The sequence below is a fragment of the Melospiza georgiana genome, chromosome 19 (assembly GCF_028018845.1).
Source record: "Melospiza georgiana isolate bMelGeo1 chromosome 19, bMelGeo1.pri, whole genome shotgun sequence".
Lineage (NCBI taxonomy): Eukaryota > Metazoa > Chordata > Aves > Passeriformes > Passerellidae > Melospiza > Melospiza georgiana.
The window spans coordinates 6,519,562-6,537,734 of NC_080448.1; the positions used below are offsets into that span (position 1 = coordinate 6,519,562).

Sequence of the window (18,173 nt, forward strand, 5' to 3'; positions counted from 1 at the left end):
GGAGTGGGGGTTGCTGCTCCCTGGGGTTATCCTGGGATTGTCTCCCACTCTTGCTCCATCAGGGGTTCCCTGGGGGGAGGCTGTGGCAGGAGGCAGAGGAGAAAGACCAGAGCCGTGCACACACACACTTCAGCAGCTTTTTTTAATTTGGAACACTTTCTCCATAAAGGACACACCTTCAGTACAGTTAACAAATGGTTACACTGGAATCCTGGAGACAGCAGAATTCTACACCCACGATTGCACAGGACACCAATGGCTTGGCTCACTGGAATGCAGGATTGACTTCCAAACACTGTTTGCCTTTTGCAAAGATGGCTCTGCAGTCCTTGCCATTACAAGGCCAATTCAGTCTCTGCTGTAGACAGACTCTAGTGGACAATAAGGAATTGTTGTCCCTCCCCCCTGCCCTTGGAAAAGGTGCCACAGTGAAGCTCAGGGGGGACAGGAGTTACTGCACTGCTAAAACAGGGGGGCACTGCTGGGGGGTACCAGACATGCTGCAAGAACACTTTGTACAGGTTAAGACTATACAGGTACAGGAATGCAGACAGAACTCCAGAACTCCACCTGGGCCCTGCTACAGCCTCCACCAACAGCTCAGCCCCTGGCACAGCTGAGCAGTGACACTGCCCGAGCCAGGAGAACCCAGCCAGCCCCAGCCACGCTCCACAACACCCAGAACTGGAAGGAAGAGCATTTGTTTTCTCGTGTTCACAAGCAGCAACACCAGAATCCATCATCCAGTGAGTATCTACACCAAGAGCTTTTCCTACATTTACAGTCTTTTAAATTTGCTCTGCAAATTTGGCACACACTGTCTTGTTTTGCTTTTAAAGGCCCCTTTGAGTCTGAGTTCAGCAGAAGCTCAGTTGCTGCTGCTGAAGCTTTGCTGTCCTTCCCCCAGGAGGGACAGCAGTTTGCAGGGAGCACATCTCCCACCCCTTCTGTGAACAGCCAGGGTTCCAATTTCCAACTGAATTGTTTAAAAGTCTGACATTACAGCAGTTGGTGAAAAGGGTGACTCGTGTTCCAACACTAAAATGGTCACAGCTGGTACTGGGACAGGAGCACAGGTGTTGGGCTGTGTGATGGAACAGGGAGGTGAAAAGGAAAAACCATGCAAGAGCTGCCTGCCCTCCTCTCCACACCAAAGGAAGTTCCTCCAGGGACTTGTGCAGTGCCTGGCTCACCAACAAGGAAAAGCACACAGTGCCCACCCCAGGGCTGCAGGTCTGCCTTTGGGAGCAGCTCCACAGCCCTGGGGCTGCCAAGGAGCCCAAAGCACTTGCCCCACTCACCTCCTTCCTGCCAGGCTGCAGCCCTGAGCTCACCCTGACACCACCACAGCTGGGAAAGCTGTGCCCACGAGCCACAAAAACACAGCAAGGGAAAGCCCCCAGCCCTGCAGCACCTGAAAGGCTCAGGCCAGACACGGGACCAGCAAGGGATGCTGGAAGGCCAGAACAGCTCCTCCCCCTGCTCTCTCACACTGGGACCATCCAGAAACACAACCAAAAATATTTTACTGTGAAAGACTTCAAGGTGCAGTTCCTAAAGAGCTCAGCTTGCTGAAGAAGGTGCAGGATGTGGTGTAGTTTTGCCATACAAGAGGTTTCCTTACACCTCCTGCACAGGTGAGGCCCCAGTTACAGTAACTGACCCTGTAACCTGTTACACATTTTGGCAAGGGAGGGTGGGAACAGAGAAAAAAGCTTTCCTTTCTGTTCTGCAGCTCCTACTAAAGGCCTGTAGTTTTGTCTCTAAAGTCTACCCAGCCATTGGAAACTGAATTAAAATATCTGGTCCTGGATTTCTGCATCAGGACCTGGCTGCTGTCACCCACAGCTCAGCAAATAGTGAGGAAGAGTAAAAAACCCCTAATCTGGTAACTGCCAAATAAGACTCAAGCCACACTTCAACATCACCTTTATGTGACAGTAAGTGTCACCTTTAGACATGACAGCTCTGCCATCTGTTAGTCATTACTAAGGTGGGAAAATTGCTTTTGGGTGTCAGGATTATGAAGGGAATTAATTGCTAGGGTGAATAAAATGCTTTAATTCTTGTAATGAGTGGCAAGGAATTGAGCTTGTATGATGCTTTTTTGGCTGTTTTTAAGGCATTCCTCTTCAAAACCACTGGTTCTGACTTGATGTCAGTAGCAGGATATACACTGCTAAAAATAGGATCTAAGCACTTAAAATACATAGTCATGTGCATTGCAGTTTGGAGCAGTTTCTGTCACTTTTGAAGGTGATGAAGAAAAGCAGATCTCTGGCCAAGTATATGAAGCAAAAACATCAAGGAATGGAGGAAAAACTAAGAAGTTTTGGACAGCAGGATCTGCTCCTTCAGCCTCCTTTTAACTGAGTTGCAAAGTTCAAGAATTGGGTTTGTACCACCAGGATCACCAACACCTGCGACAGCTCAGGAATGTGTCCAGCTGCATGCATGGAACTCCAGCAGTGCAGGAGGAGCAGGAGGAGGAGGAGGAGGAATGCTCATGTTACCTCAGGACATTTATAGAACAAGAAACCCAAACCTGGCAAGTGAGTGATCACAAGAATTTCCTGCCTCTGCTGCCACATTACTGAGTGCAATTGAACAGTCTGGGAGCAGAAGCAGGGGACAGCACAGGAGCCAGCCCTGAGCAGTGCAGGACAGCACAGAGCTGCACTGCCCCTCCAGCAGCACAATCCTGCAGCTCCTGCAGCTCTGTGCCCTGCCCAGGAGGGTCTGGCAGTGCTTCCCTGGGTGCTGGCACTGCCCTGGACACCATCCCAGAGAGCTCCTGCCTTCACACCTTGTGCCAGCCCCAGAGCAGAGCACACCTGCCCCACCTCAGGCCAATGCTCAGACATGCACATGACTCTTACCAGCTTTTTTCTGTTTGGGTTTTTTGTTTGCTTGGTTTTTGGTTTGTTTTGTTTGTTGGTTTTTTTTTTTTTTTTCCCACACAGAAGGGATTCCAGGCACTGCTCAGCTTTAGGAGATGAGAAACAACTGGTTGTAGCTCCATATTCTAAATTACATTTGTGAAAAGAGATTACAAAACAGTGCATTTCTTGTGCTTTTCTTTCTGTATCTGAATTCAACAGAAAAATGGCAAGGAGTTAAATTCTCAGTACAGTGTTCTTTTTCTTTTGGATTAGCATTTATCTGTTCAGGAGATACACAGCTCACTCATATCCACATTTCAGCAGCATTCAGATTCTTCACAGAGCCAATGGTTTTTTAAAAAAAAAGTACTGAGTTATGAAATAAGATCAATATCCAGTGTCCTGCTAATAAAGTCATATTTTAATATAAAATATTCATACAGCATACTCTACACCTCATTCTCTCTGCTAGCTGAATACTGTTACTGACTATTCAAACAGAAAAACTTCAACCACTTTGCTCTTCAACGTTTTGGAGGGACAATAGTTTCCAGCAGCTACTTTGATCACAGTAGTGGGGGAAAGAACAGAGGGAAAGACAGGGGTTTATGTTCCAAAACTCTAGATTAGGTTACGAAGTCGGCTGAAAGAGGGAAGTTTTTCAGAATGTAAGGACTGATCCCACTCAGTGGAACACGAAACACTGCACTCATTAGTGTTTCCATTAGAAATTCTCCTTCCTACACTACAAGTCACCCTTGTGCTCTCTTCCTGCCCAGTACGAAACCTTTTTCCCCTCTAGAAACAAAACTTAAGTCATTGCTCCCCTCTGTTGTCTTCTGCTCTCTCGGTTAGAGTTAAATAATAATTAATGTTGCTATAAAGATGAGTTAAAAACCTCAGCCACAGCCTTGGAGCCCAGCAGGGTGTCTGTCATGTTTCAGGGAGCTGATTAATGTCCGTCAGTTTTGTGTCGTTCAGGATTGCACGGATCCTCTCCAGGGAATCTGCCTGCCGGATCCTCTCCAGCTGCACCTGCAGGAGCAACACGGGAATGCAGTCAGCAGGGGCAGGGCCAGAGCCAGCCACAAAGGGGCAGAGCCAGGCACAAAGGGGCAGAGCCAGGCCTAAAGGGGCTCAGAGCCAGGCTCAAAGGGGCTCAGAACCAGGGCTAAAGGGGCTCAGAGCCAGGCTCAAAGGGGCTCAGAACCAGGGCTAAAGGGGCTCAGAGCCAGGCCTAAAGGGGCTCAGAGCCAGGCTCAAAGGGGCTCAGAACCAGGGCTAAAGGGGCTCAGAGCCAGGCCTAAAGGGGCTCAGAGCCAGGCCTAAAGGGGCTCAGAGCCAGGGCTAAAGGGGCTCAGAGCCAGGCTCAAAGGGGCAGAGCCAGGCACAAAGGGGCTCAGAGCCAGGCCTAAAGGGGCTCAGAACCAGGCACAAAGGGGCTCAGAACCAGGCCTAAAGGGGCTCAGAGCCAGGCCTAAAGGGGCTCAGAGCCAGGGCTAAAGGGGCTCAGAACCAGGCCTAAAGGGGCTCAGAGCCAGGCCTAAAGGGGCTCAGAACCAGGCACAAAGGGGCTCAGAACCAGGCCTAAAGGGGCTCAGAGCCAGGCCTAAAGGGGCTCAGAGCCAGGCCTAAAGGGGCTCAGAGCCAGGCCTAAAGGGGCTCAGAGCCAGGCCTAAAGGTGCTCAGAGCCAGGCACAAAGGGGCTCAGAGCCAGGGCTAAAGGGGCTCAGAGCCAGGCCCAAAGGGGCTCAGAGCCAGGCCTAAAGGGGCTCAGAGCCAGGCCTAAAGGGGCTCAGAGCCAGGCCTAAAGGGGCAGAGCCAGGGCTAAAGGGGCTCAGAGCCAGGCACAAAGGGGCTCAGAACCAGGGCTAAAGGGGCCCAGAACCAGGGCTAAAGGGGCTCAGAACCAGGCACAAAGGGGCTCAGAGCCAGGCACAAAGGGGCTCAGAGCCAGGCACAAAGGGGCTCAGAGCCAGGGCTAAAGGGGCTCAGAGCCAGGGCTAAAGGGGCTCAGAACCAGGGCTAAAGGGGCTCAGAACCAGGGCTAAAGGGGCTCAGAGCCAGGCACAAAGTGGGGAGGAAAGCAGAGCCAGGTTCAAAGGGGGAAGAGCCCAAAGCTCACACCCAGGCCCAAAGGGGGGAAGAGCTCAGGGCCAGGCCTAAAAGGGGAAAATCCCAGGGCCAGGCCCAAAGGAAGAGCCCAGAGCCAGGCCTAAATGGAGAAGAGCTCAGAGCTCATATCCAGGCCCAAAGGGGGAAGAGCTCACACCTAAACCCAAAGGTGGAAGAGCTCAGAGCCAGGCCCAAAGGGGGAAAAACCTCAGGGCCAGGCCTAAAGGAAGAGCTCACACCCAGGCCTAAAAGGGGGGAAGAGCTCAGAGCCAAGCCCAAAGGGAGGAAGAGTTCACACCCAGGCCCAAAGGGGGAAAAGCTCAGGGCCAGGCCTAAAGGGGGAAGAGAGCAGAGCCAGGCCCAAAGGGGGAAAAGCTCAGAGCCAGGCCCAAAGGGAGGAAGAGCCCAGAGCTCACATCCAGACCCAAAGGGGGGAAGAGCTCAGAGCAAGGGTAAGAGCCCAGAGCCAGGCCTAAAGGGGATCAGAGCCAGGCCTAAAGGGGGAAAAGTCCAGAGCCAGGCCTAAAGGAAGAGCTCACACCCAAGCCTAAAGGGGGAACAGCTCACACCCAGGCCCAAAGGGGGAAGAGCCCAGACCCAGGCCCAAATGGAGCCCCCAAGGGATCTAACATTACCAGGGGCTGAAGAAATGCAAGGTGTGAAGCAGTACAAGTTTAATTTGGGCCTAAGAATAGGAAGAAGACATGAGGCAGTTGTGATTTTACAAAATCCCCCACTTTCTGGGGGTTTCAGGCATCACCAGCACTCTGTGTTTTGTCTCATGTACAGTCACTGACACTGTACTGGAAAACTGGAGATGTGCAAAGTGAACCTTCCCAGGAGCAGCCCCACACGTGCCTCAGAGGCTCTCAAGGTCACAGCCAAAATGCTCTTGGAGCAAACATCCCATTTCCAGGCTCACTCCTTACTCTGCTGATAATCCACTTTAAGCTGTTTCCAGTCTGCTGAAAAAGGGCCCAGCAGAACTGTGCTGGAACCAATGCAGAGAGCACAACTGATTTCTTTCTCACACTCAAACTTCCACCATCCTTGCAATAGGATCTGAGTTTCAGTTATAAATCCCCAACTAGCATTTAATTGCTTTTTAAACCTTCCTCTGAATTGCTGATAACTAATTTGGCCAGTGGACCCCTCACACAAGGGGTACCTGCCCAGGCTCTCACTGACAAGGCCAGAGAAGGGAATAACCCTGCCAAGAAACCACAATCCTCCTCTGATGGTCATCTCACACTGTACAGTGCACATGGCACAAGCTACAAACTTTCTGCTTAGGGCAGAAAGAAAACACAAAACACAGATCTACAGTTCTAACTGAGCTCAAGGTTTACTAAACTACCTGCAAGCTGTGGAAGAGCCCACCACACATCTTCAAAGTGGTGGCTGTTTGCTCTAAGAACTGCATAAAACAGTGCCTGCACCCAAAAACTGAGGATGAGGACAAACAAGAAGCAATTTCCCTAAGCAGGACAACTCAATAGTCTCCTTTGTCCTCCCAACTCCTCCAGACACAGAGCCAGAGAGAACAGATCTCTATTGTCCATCCAGCTAAACTGTGCCCAGTAAACAAATCTCCCACATTCTGGTGTTAATTTTCCAAATAAACCTCAATGCCTGACTCAAAATGTGCAGTTTGAATTCTGCTGGATGTCACTTAGGGCCTGGCAAAGGACTGCAAGGAGATGGGGCTGAAATTCAGCAGCTCCTCTGTGAACAAAGCTGGAACATAAAGGGGGCACAGACTCTGGGAACACAGACCCTGAGGGTGAGCCCAGTCCAGCCTGGCTTCCCCAGGGCACTGAGAGCTCCTCTGCACACAAACTGCAGCAGAACAGCCTGGCAAACCTGGGTCAGCCTCAGGGACACCCCTGACCAAACTCCTCCCCTTACATCAACCACAGGTTCACTGGGTGGAGGAAATACAAGGATAACAACAGAGACAATTGCAAGGACAAGACTTTTAGAATGTATAAACAGAAAGCAGTAACTGTGACACTAAGAATCATTTCATATATTCAGATCAAGCAGTACCAGCTCCTTACTTTGTCCTCAAATATTTGTATCTGAATGATTTGCTATGAAAATATCACATTGGAAGCATCAGGAGATGGACAAGGAAAAACACAGGTCTGGAAGAGCCATCATCTCTGGTCCTGCAGTTTCTTTTAGTACAATAACTGAAAATTAGCTAGAACCATGTAATCAGGATGGAATCCCAATAGTTTTAATAATAATATCATAGTGGGAATACCTGAGCAGTTTATTACACTACCAAATTCTAAAATAGATCATAAATACCAACATAAGAAAATTTACAACTGCTATTTCTTATTTTGCTCAGCTCTGGAGAAATAATGAAACTAAATTAGCCCTTACACATTGATTGGACTCTCTTACCTGAAGTGTCTGGGAAAGCTTTACAAAGTCTCTCTGCACTTGCTCACTGACATCCAATTCAGTCTGCAACCTCTGGGCTTTGTTCTTCTCTTCAAACACCAGCTGCTCAAGGTTGGCCTGGAGAGGAAAAAATTCTTATGCTTGAACTGAATAAAAATCAGCAGCTTGTATAAACTGATTAAAGTGTGATACCAGAGGAAAGCAGTACAGCATTCACAGGGCAACAAACCAAACCAGTCTTTCCCCACCTCAGTTTTCCAAAGTGCAAAATCAGGGGGTAATACCCATTAATAGGTGCCAATAGACTGGTTAAGGTATGAAAAAGCCCAAAGTCCCTTAACAGCACCATGAGCAGGGATCTCAAAATACAAAGGCAGAGTTCTGAGTTTTAGTGCAGTAAGTTCATGGTAAGGGCAGTAATTTGCTGCTGGAAATGTAACTGTCTTGCTGTCCTGAGCTTTAGTCAGAGAAGTGTTGGGGGAAAGGGCATAAAAAAACCAAAACCACAACAAGAGAGGGCAGAGAATGAGAGCTCAGATCACAATTATTCCATCTGAGTGCTGAAGTAGAGCCTCTTCCTACAGCAACTACAAAAAACCCCAAACATTTCTTCAAAAGCATCAAAGCATCCAAGCCAAGGTTTGGTAATCAGGACACTGCAGAGGCAGGAATGTTCCTGAGCCTTCCCCTGGGATGGTCAGGTCAGCAGCAATTCAGAGTCACCACTTCACAAATCACAGTGAAAACAGGGGTGAGGATTTAACCACATCCAGAGGACATTTTTATCCTGCCAGTTTCTTACCAACATTCAAAAGCTTCTTTTTTTCATTCTTAGGTAGTGCCACATTCTCTGACACAGCTGCTCATCACAAAAGATGCAGATACACTTCACATCCAGACATCATAGCTACCTTTGCTGCAGTCTCCTTCTTCAGCTGTTCTTCTAGAGCATTCTTTGCCTCCTGCAGACTCTCCAGCTGCTGCAGGTTTTCCTGTGAAGAACTTTCCAACTGTATAATAATAATACAAAAAAAATTAACTAAACTTCATAACATTTCCATCTCCCACAGTCCCTCCATAAGGAAGTCTGAGTATCTTTCAGTACTTAGGGGACTCAGAAACACACATAACTAATCTCTTCTAGGGGCAGAGAAAATATCTGAATAACACCAGTCTCTCTCCATTTATTTACTTTTGGAGCTGGAGAGAAATATCCAAACTTGACATTTAGGTCAGTTAGGTAGTCTAGTAATAGGAATTACTTAATCCAGTATTTAGATTACAGATTAATAAAACAGATCAAACACCTTTTAAGGAACAGAACTATGAATGTGTCCTACTCCTACACTGGCACCAATACAGGAAAAATAAAAAAACCCTTTACTAAAAAACCCCACACCACCAAACCCAAAAATTCCACAGCGAAAGAGCTTCTTACCTGTTCCTTTTCTGCTTTTATTCTTTCCAATTCAGCTTTTAAACTGGAAATGGAAGCTGAAAAACAAGAATATTAAATCTTAAATGCAAGAACACAGGAAATTGTTCATACCCTGTTTACTTCTGTTAATATTTAAAGGAGAATTAAGCTCATGTTACATCAAAGGTACCTCAAAAGCAAACAAATAATTGTACTTTTGTTTTCAGCTGCACAGCTCTGGTGTCTCTGCTTTCAAAAGTGCACAGTATTTAGAATTCAGGTAAGTCTACACACAGAATTCAGACAATTTTACTACAAAATCAAGTCTTTGTGCATCATAATAATTCCCTGTATTCCTATTCTGAGACCATTTCACCCCTGCTCACCTATTTCCTCTTTGCAATTCTCTATTTCCAGCTGTAGAGTTTCTTCTATATTTTCTTTCAAATATTGTTCAGCTTGGATCTGTTCCTTCAAGAAGAGGATCTCTGCCTTCAGCTTCTCCTCGAGGTGATCTGCTGCTGTCCTCACACTGATGATGTCCTGCCTGTACTTGAGGATCAGCTCCCGGAGCTCCTGCATCAGGATTAGCAGAGATGAGCATTTGGCATCACCCAGCTCTGGGCTGTCAGCACAAGGACAAAGCTCTGCTGCCCCAGGGTCTGCCCTGACACCCAGACAAAGCTCTGCTGCCCCAGGGTCTGCCCTGACACCCCAGACAAAGCTCTGCTGCCCCAGGGTCTGTCCTGACACCCAGACAAAGCCCTGCTGCCCCAGGGTCTGCCCTGACACCCCAGACAAAGCCCTGCTGCCCCAGGGTCTGTCCTGACACCCCAGACAAAGCTCTGCTGCCCCAGGGTCTGTCCTGACACCCCAGACAAAGCCCTGCTGCCCCAGGGTCTGCCCTGACACCCCAGACAAAGCTCTGCTGCCCCAGGGTCTGCCCTGACACCCCAGACAAAGCTCTGCTGCCCCAGGGTCTGCCCTGACATCCCAGACAAAGCTCTGCTGCCCCAGGGTCTGCCCTGACATCCCCTCCTGCTCTCAGTAAGGAATTACAGCCACAGTCAGCATGGCTACAGGAAATGGAAACATGGCAAACATCCCCATGGGTTTATGATGCTCCCCCTGTCCTTCAGCACCATCAAATCCTTTAGGCTGAAAGGAAAGGAGTGGCCATGAAAGGGATGATAAGGCTTATCATTATTCAAGGTTTTGGATTATCACTGGTTTTAACTGGACAGAAGTGACTGGCTTCACCTGAGTTACTGAATCAATACAGTGGGGCTCTGCTGACTGAACACTTGTGTGCCCAGTTAGAAAATGCAGCTTGAACTGGCTGAACTGGGCCAAACCCACACTCCACAGACCACAGAGCAGCTGTCAGGCCACAGTAATTGGTTTTACAATTCATCCACACCCTGAAGCAGCCATGGCACAGAGGGACCACTGGCTGGCTTTGTCCATCACAGACTCCCAGGGTTAAAACCCCAATTCCTGTTCTTTGTGCTGTTTGAGACAGCTTTTTGATAAAGAATAATACTCCAATGAGATCAACTCACAAGCACTGTTTGTGTTAATGATTTAAATATGTTTTACCTCTGTTGCCTCTGGTAGAATGAAATCTTCAGCCTGCTGTAAGGACACATGCAAGCTGTGTTTTCCTTGAAGACTTTCATTATCTTTTTGCAGTCTCACCAACTCTTCTGAAACCTGTTCCCTTGACTGGGTCAGGACAGCCTACAATGCAAAGAAAAGCAGAAATTCACACTCAGGGTCATGCTTAGATCTCTTCTGCCCCATTTACTACCCCTACTTTCAGCAGTCTGGTGAATTGATATTCTTTGTAAAGAAGGGAAACAAAATGATGCTGTGGATCAACACCAGCAGCTCCCTCTTGCCTGGCAAGGCCAACTTTAGGGGTCCATGCAGAGAGAAGGAAGGCAGTGATAAATAAAATCCAGCTTTGTTCAGTGTCTCACTTTCCCCCTGTGTTTATCCATTAGCAGGCTGAGCTCATGGAGGGGAAGGAGGGTGGGGAACCACAGGTGCTTTCAGGAGCAAGTTATCCAAAAATCTGAAATATTCACCCTGGAACTTTCCATGGTGGGTGTCTGCCTCCCACTGTCCTCCCAGGAGAGCACCAGAACAGCTGATCCCATGGAAAGGAAAGGGATGAAGAGGACATGGCTTTGCTTGCATTACAAAAGAAAAAAAAAAAAATCCAGAGGAGTTTTCCAAGAGGAATGGAAATGGGGAACCAGGGACTTGAGCAATAGCAGGAGAAGCAGACTCAGATCAACACATTCTGAATCTCCTGCACATCCACCAGATATGTTCTCATGCAGAGCATCTCTGCCAGCAATGCCCTGATGTGCTGCACACAATCCCTGACCCCAAAAATGCAATACTGGGGTTCATGAGGATGAATTCTCTCAGCCCCCCACAAATGCTGTGCCAGGGAGGAAAAAAGAAGAAACTTGATTCTGTTATAGAAAGGAATGAATTGTTCTAAGGAAGCCAAACTTAGCTCTAAACCATGAGGTCCTCTTCAATTCTCTGGCTTAATTCCAACAAGATGCCCAAAAATAGTTTTAAAAAATTAAGCTTCCATACATATCTCTCCCTGGGTGTTAGGGCTGCTATTTTAAGTCTGACCTGCAACAACACTGATCATTCATCTTTAAACCTGAGAAAATATTCACTAATGATGGTGCTTGTGATGAATCCTAAAAAAGAGTCTTGAGAAAATCTTCTGTCTTCAGATTTGAGGTGAAGTTGAGATAGCAGAGACATGGAATTAGACAATAAATAATGGGGAAAGAACTGGGCAGTGATGTGCCTGCTCCTGAATGTGCAGGAACACAGACAGCAGCACAGAGTGACACAAACTGATCGAGCCCCAGCACTGCCATCAGAGCTCACTGGCCCAGGCCCTCTGCAAGTGAAGATGTTCAAGCCTGGCTGGGCACACAAAGCCCCTTCCAGACACACTGAGCTCCCAGGGTCAGACAAGCAGGGCTGCTCATGATCTCTGGAGTTAACCTGTCTTACCATTTGCTCCTGGACACTTCTCTTGGCTTGCAGAAATGCCTGCTGCAGCTCACTGAGGAAATTCTCTGACTTCTGACACTTGGCCATGAGCAAGGAGATCTTAAAGAAAGAAAACACAGACAGACATGTAAGATATAAAGCATGGAACAGATTCTGAAAAAGAAATAATTTCTCTTGCCTGTTATCATTACTGATAGGTACTTTGAAATTTCAAACTAAGCCACTGAAGTCTATGTTAATTCTTCACTCAGTCAAGCAGGAAAGCAGCTCCAGGCAGCAAGGACAGATGCTGTGTTTTCTGCACCAACAATATCTTTATATTCTACTTACCAAACTCTGAATCAACAGTTAATTCTAATAAAATTTACATGTAAGCCACTTCAGAGACACTGAAGGGAAACCAAAGAGCTTTCTTCTAAGTTTTCAGCATTTTTTGAGTTTTGTATCTTTCTCTGTAGGCACTTTCAAAAACTTTACAAGTCATTCCACAACACATGTAAGATTAATCATTACAGAACCCTGGTACAGCCAGAAGAACATATAAACATACTTCTGTTTTCTAAGCTGGACTTTGTCTAATGATTGTTTCTTCAGTAAGAAAAAATATTGAGTAGGATGGAAGAGACAAAGTTCCAGCCCAAGTGAAGTAAATTCAGTGTCTGGTACACAGTATGTATCTACTATTGTAAGCTTTAATAGGTCAAAGATGATTTATTTTTTTCCTTTTTATTTTTAACTATGACTACCACACATTATATTTGGCTTCATTGTTCCAGAAGAATTAGGTACACATCTCAGACTGAAAAATCCTTCCAGTGGGCTATTATTTTAAAGGAGTTCAGTGCCTGCTCAGCTCCTCATTACTGCATTCTTCAGCACAAGCCCATTAACTGGTGTCAAATGTTGATAAGAGCAGGTGGTGGAACAGAACCACTCTTGTAAGAACAAAGCTGTGCCCAGGGCACAGGGCTCTGTTTGCATGTTTGGGTCATTTCAGACACAGGTCACTCCAAAACTCAAACATTACTCAAACTCCTACTGCCACTCTGTAATGGATTTCATTATTAGAAATGGTATTTTAAGGCCAAAATTGGGTAACACAATATTAGAGACACAATAGATTTTTCTAGAAACTGTGGCAGACTCAGATGGGGCATAATTAACCCTAGAAATTCTCATTTGTGTTGCCTGTACAGCCAGTAGCCCATCCATATCTAACAAATCACAAGTTCTTGTTACACACTTTTAAAGAACATTTCATCATTGCTGGATCTCAATCAAATCCTTGTACCTGATTAGAGGAGTCTTCAGCACTTTGTTTCATGTAATCCTCCAGTTCCTGTTTATCTTTCATTGTCTTTTCCAGCTGGTCATTAGCTTGCCTCAGCATCACCTGCAGCTTTTTCACCTGTGTAGTCACAACAAAATTAATTAATTTTTCATTCTCTTGGGGAGAATTTATTTCCTGAACCCTTTCACTCCCCAAACCAACAAAAAATCCCTTAAAAATCCAAAAATCCTATGAAACCCAGAAGTTCCTTTGCTGTTGAAACAGGCTCCAGCAGAGATTATCTCTCTAAAGAAACATGGGACATCAAACTGCCCTGGACCATGGCCATGTAATGACTTCAATCACTTATTTCAAAGCACAATGTGACTCATGCCTTCCACACCCATCTGAAAATTGTTCTTTGGTATATGGCAGGAAACAAATATCCTCCAAGACTTGAAAGTCATTTTATGCTGCTAGGATGAGGTCCTTTTCTGTTAACAGATCCTACAGTATCAAAGATAATAGAATTTAATGCATGACAAGCATTTTAAAATATAAATTATTAAAGATACTGACTTCAGCATGGGCATAATACTTTTTATAGAACACTAGTGCATGGCCTTACAGCATCAAATAAAGGGTTCTTCAAGGTGAATCCCTAAGAAATTAATGTACTTGACCACACATAAATAACAAATCAAGTTATGTCAAGTTATCCAGTATGTTGATATTGGTCAATTAAAACCAATGAATAAAACAGAACCCTTAGTAGTTCAAAAAGCTGCAAAAGCCTGGCTAAAGCAATGAGAGAATTCCCACCTGGTCTCTGGTCTCAGCCTCCTGGATCTGGATCCCTTGCAACTGCTTCTCATAATTGGAGCACATGTCACAGCGCCTGCCCAGCTTGTTGCCTGCATTCTGCACCTGCAGGACACAGAGTCAGCACCTGCCCTGAGCCAGGGGAGTCCCCAGGGAGTGCAGGAATGCCACACACAGGACACAGAATCAGCACCTGCCCTGAGCCAGGAGAGTCCCCAGGGAGTGCAGGAATGCCACACACAGGACCCAGAGTCAGCACCTGCCCTGAGCCAGGAGAGTCCCCAGGGAGTGCAGGAATGCCACACACACTCAGGTGTGGTGTGGCCACAAAGCATTGCAGACCAAAGAGTGGCAGAATCATGTAAAGGCAGGACTGAGTTACTCTACAAGTGAAGGATAACTCAAATCAGCTGTGGGATTTCAGCTTTTCCTGCCATGGGTCCTACCAGTAAAACAAAAAGCCAAAACACAAAGAGTTCATCAAGTCACTGCTGTGTTCTTCTGACAAACAGAAACCAAACAGGAGAGGAGAAAATAAGTGTTGGGGAGGGCAGCAGGGAAAGCAAGAGTGAACCTGCTGTCCTGCTGGAACTGCAGAGGTTTTGGACAAAGGGATAAATGGAAATTTTATCAAAGTCCCACTGCAGGTCAAGTTTGAGCTGAATCTGTGCTTGTGTTTGCTGCTCCATTTCCAACCCACAGCAAGAGGCATTCACACCCCAGTGTGTGCTCTTGTCTCCAGAACATGTGGGAAGCTGCATTTCTGTTCTGGAGACAGGGCTGAAGTCTCACCAAAATGTCAACAGGCCAAGAGAACACTCAGAGTAAGGATCTAACTCAGCTCTGAGCTCAGGATGCTGTAATTTGTCCAGATATGGCAAATCAGTAGGAAAACAACAACAAAAACAAAGCAACTTTACAACAGTTTTGGAGAGACCTCCTAAGTTAAATTTCAACACATTGAGAAAAAAAAAAATCAGTAGTTCTTCATTTCATCTGTCCTTCATCTGGCCTTTTCTCCTTCACTACATTTTTTTTTTATTCCCATCTTGTCTTCCTTTTGACCCAGTATGGATTATTATCTCCCCCCACCTTTTCACCTCCCTCAAGTGTTTCCCTTTGGCCTCTCTTCCTCTGAAAGAAAAACCACAGGAAACCCCAAATACTCCACTTTTCAGCAAAAAACCAAATACAAGCTTTGAACTGGCATCATATAAAGCTGCTGAAAACTGACAGGCAGAACACCCAGAAGCAACAATTTCCTTGGTCATCCACAGTGCAACTGGCCCAGGGGTCAGTCTAATCTGCTCTCAGAAATGGGTTTGTGATGATGCAAGTCCCCAACAATTTCCTGGAGCCTCTCTGGGGTACTCTGTGCCTTGGGCATAGTTTGGCTGCTCATTTCGAAAGTGCACAGGCCTCAGCAAACCCCCCCAGCACACAGAGCAGCACCCCCAGCTCTGCTGCTTTGGGTCCTCTCTGCCTTCTACTCATCCCCAGCTCCACTATAATGCCCTTTCCTCAACTTCCCATTTTCTCCTGAAGTTCTCCCACCTTTTTCCCCCCTCTCAGACAACACTGAGTTCCACAGCCACCTCCTCAAAATCCAAAGTGTTTAGTAAAGCTGCCTGTCCCAGGGGCAGGGCCAGCTCATCCACCTTATACTGGATGTGTTTCACCCACAGAAGCATTCCAAGAGGGGAAAGTGAACATCTGCCCTGGATGTGAGCTGTTCCTTTCCCAGCTGGCTCTGGCAGAGCCCAGGAGGAGGAGGAGGAGGAGGAGGAGGAGCAGGGCAGGGGGACTCACCTCCTTCTGCAGCAGGTTCCACTCTGTCTCGCTGACCAGGCGGTACCCACTGGGGGACACATAAGCACTCTCCATGCCCTGGGTGACACTGGAGAGCAGGGAAGCAGTCTCTTCTTGCTCTGGTGTCATTGCTTTGATTGCTTTTTCCTGATCTTTGGTCAACATGAACCCGCTGGGCATTTGCAGGGATCCGAGAGAAGCCGTATCAAAGTTCTCAGACACTGAATCTGCTCCAACAAGTGGTCCAAAATCTGACTCATCCAGGTTCCCAGCAGATTTTGCTTTGTTGTTGTACCCTAAAGCTTTGGACTGTAAGGATCCAGATGTGCCCAGACTGTCTGTTGACTGTGCTCTCCTAAGTCCATCTTTAAACATATCAGTGTCTGGTTTATTGAAGGATTCGCCAGAGGAAAGAAGCAAGTCTGCATCCAGGGAATGGACTGAGCCATGGGTGCTGTTCACATGCACCTGGAATTGAAAATCAAGGAATAAAACAAATATTTACTCCATTTTAGTGGTACAGGAGGAATGCTGGACACTAATTACAAGGCATGGCAAAGGAAAGATTAAATTTCTTTGGCAAGAACATCTGCTCTCTACATTTAAGGTCGCAGAGGAAGGGACAGAGAACTGAAATGAACCAGTTAAAATTCAAAAACAAATAAAACAAGTTTAAAAAGTCTTCTTTTAACAGAGTGCTTCTGTAAGACTACCTTCCTGCCAGACAAGCAAGGACACAGTCACCTTCCATCTTCCAATATTGAAGACAAGATGCCTCCCTGAAGAGATGCACTTGCAACATTCCCTCTGCAACCATAATCTACACAACAGACAGCAGATACTCCACTTCCAAGAAGAAATTCAGAAGTTTTTCATAAAACAAAACACTTTCCATTAACACAAAAATAAACAGAGAAAAATATACTTAAAATCTACTCTATACCGACAAGTATATGTTGGTCTTCTATCTTTCTCTTCTGCTTTGTGTGTCTAACAATATACCAAAATTTTTTCTTCACAATGTTATTTGTACATTAAAAAAAAAAAGAAAAGGGAAAAGGCTGGGCTTAGACCCAAAGGTATCCTGGGGAATGCCAAAAGCCACACAAATTGTCCTGTGATGTGTATCAGGCACATGGAGCCTCTCGATCTATTTTTGTTTTTTGTAGCACTGAAAAGAGAGCAGTAATGCTTTATTTAAAAAGCACATGACTGCTTTCAAAATACCTTCCAAAATATTATGCACTTCTGCTTTGCCATTAGACACATAAGGAAGTAACACTGGAACCAGGCTCTTGAGAAAAATTATCATTTCTGAAATAGGTCCAGAGACCAGCAGGCTGCTGGCACTTCATATAAGTGCTTGTAACCTACAATATATATATATATATAATATAGAATTATATATAATGTACTAGTGTTTTATTACTGTTGTAAATGCCTTATTTTAATAATGTTTAGGTGGAATATTTCTATTTGCATGTATATATACAAGTTCATAATAAAAAAGTCAAGGGAATACAGACTTACATAAAACTGCATTTTCAGGCTATAGCTGTTCTGTGATAACCAAAACAATATTAACAAATCATCTGTTTGTATTGCAAACTGCCCAAGAGAGAGGATCTTAGAAGCTATAAGAAATTACAACAAGTTGTAAGAACTGATGAATGACTGATTACAACATATAAAACATTCTGAACAGCTAAAAAGGTCATAAATAACAAAACCAAACACATATACAAACCCAAATCATTCTGAAAATTATGGCCCTTCTCAAAATATAAATTTTCCATGATGTATAAATCTTAGAAGCAAATAAATGTTGGGAATGATGGACTAAAATATGCTATGAACGGAGATTAAAGAAAACATCAGAATAGAAATTTTTTGTTCCTCATCAGTGTGCCTCATTTGCATGTCTGGACATGGAAGATACAAACAGTATTTGAAACAGAAAGTGAATATAGGCTAAAGGGTAGAACTAGATCTCAGCTACATTTAGATCTCATTATTCTGAATGTCTTTCTGCATTCTGAACTGTTATAAATCCTTGATAAAAATAAAAAATTTACTTCAGAATACATATATTAAAGTATATACTTTTTTCCCTTCAAAAGTGATAAAAAACCAGGAAAACACTGGCTCACCCAAGTCTCTTGAAGGTTAAATAAGCTCCTGTAGCACAAAAACTTTGTGGGTTTTTATTAATTTTTCCTTCATTTGACTCACAAAACCAAAATGGACCCTAAGAAAGGCTAAGTACAGAATTCAACAATTTGATTAGCAAAGTAGCTACAACACTCTTGCTGAATGCTCAGATATAATTGGCTTAATCCTGAACATTTAGGTGTGTTAGAACGTGCTTAGAAATCCCAGGAGAACCTAC

The 18,173-nt window shown here is 45.4% G+C and overlaps 1 protein-coding gene across 1 annotated transcript in view; it reads right to left on the reverse strand.

Annotated features, from left to right (window-relative positions):
• Positions 1 to 128: 128 nt before the first annotated feature.
• Positions 129 to 18,173, reverse strand: part of RABEP1 (rabaptin, RAB GTPase binding effector protein 1) — a 49,037-nt gene continuing 30,992 nt past the window's right edge. Inside the window, exons 9-18 of the mRNA XM_058037505.1 lie at positions 15,785 to 16,252; positions 13,976 to 14,080; positions 13,175 to 13,291; positions 11,884 to 11,982; positions 10,429 to 10,569; positions 9,216 to 9,405; positions 8,851 to 8,906; positions 8,324 to 8,422; positions 7,413 to 7,529; positions 129 to 3,917 (exon numbers count right to left, since the gene is read on the reverse strand). Of these exons, the coding sequence (XP_057893488.1) occupies positions 3,816 to 3,917; positions 7,413 to 7,529; positions 8,324 to 8,422; positions 8,851 to 8,906; positions 9,216 to 9,405; positions 10,429 to 10,569; positions 11,884 to 11,982; positions 13,175 to 13,291; positions 13,976 to 14,080; positions 15,785 to 16,252 (1,494 nt within the window). The 3' untranslated portion in view covers positions 129 to 3,815. The remainder of the gene's footprint in view (positions 3,918 to 7,412; positions 7,530 to 8,323; positions 8,423 to 8,850; positions 8,907 to 9,215; positions 9,406 to 10,428; positions 10,570 to 11,883; positions 11,983 to 13,174; positions 13,292 to 13,975; positions 14,081 to 15,784; positions 16,253 to 18,173) is intronic.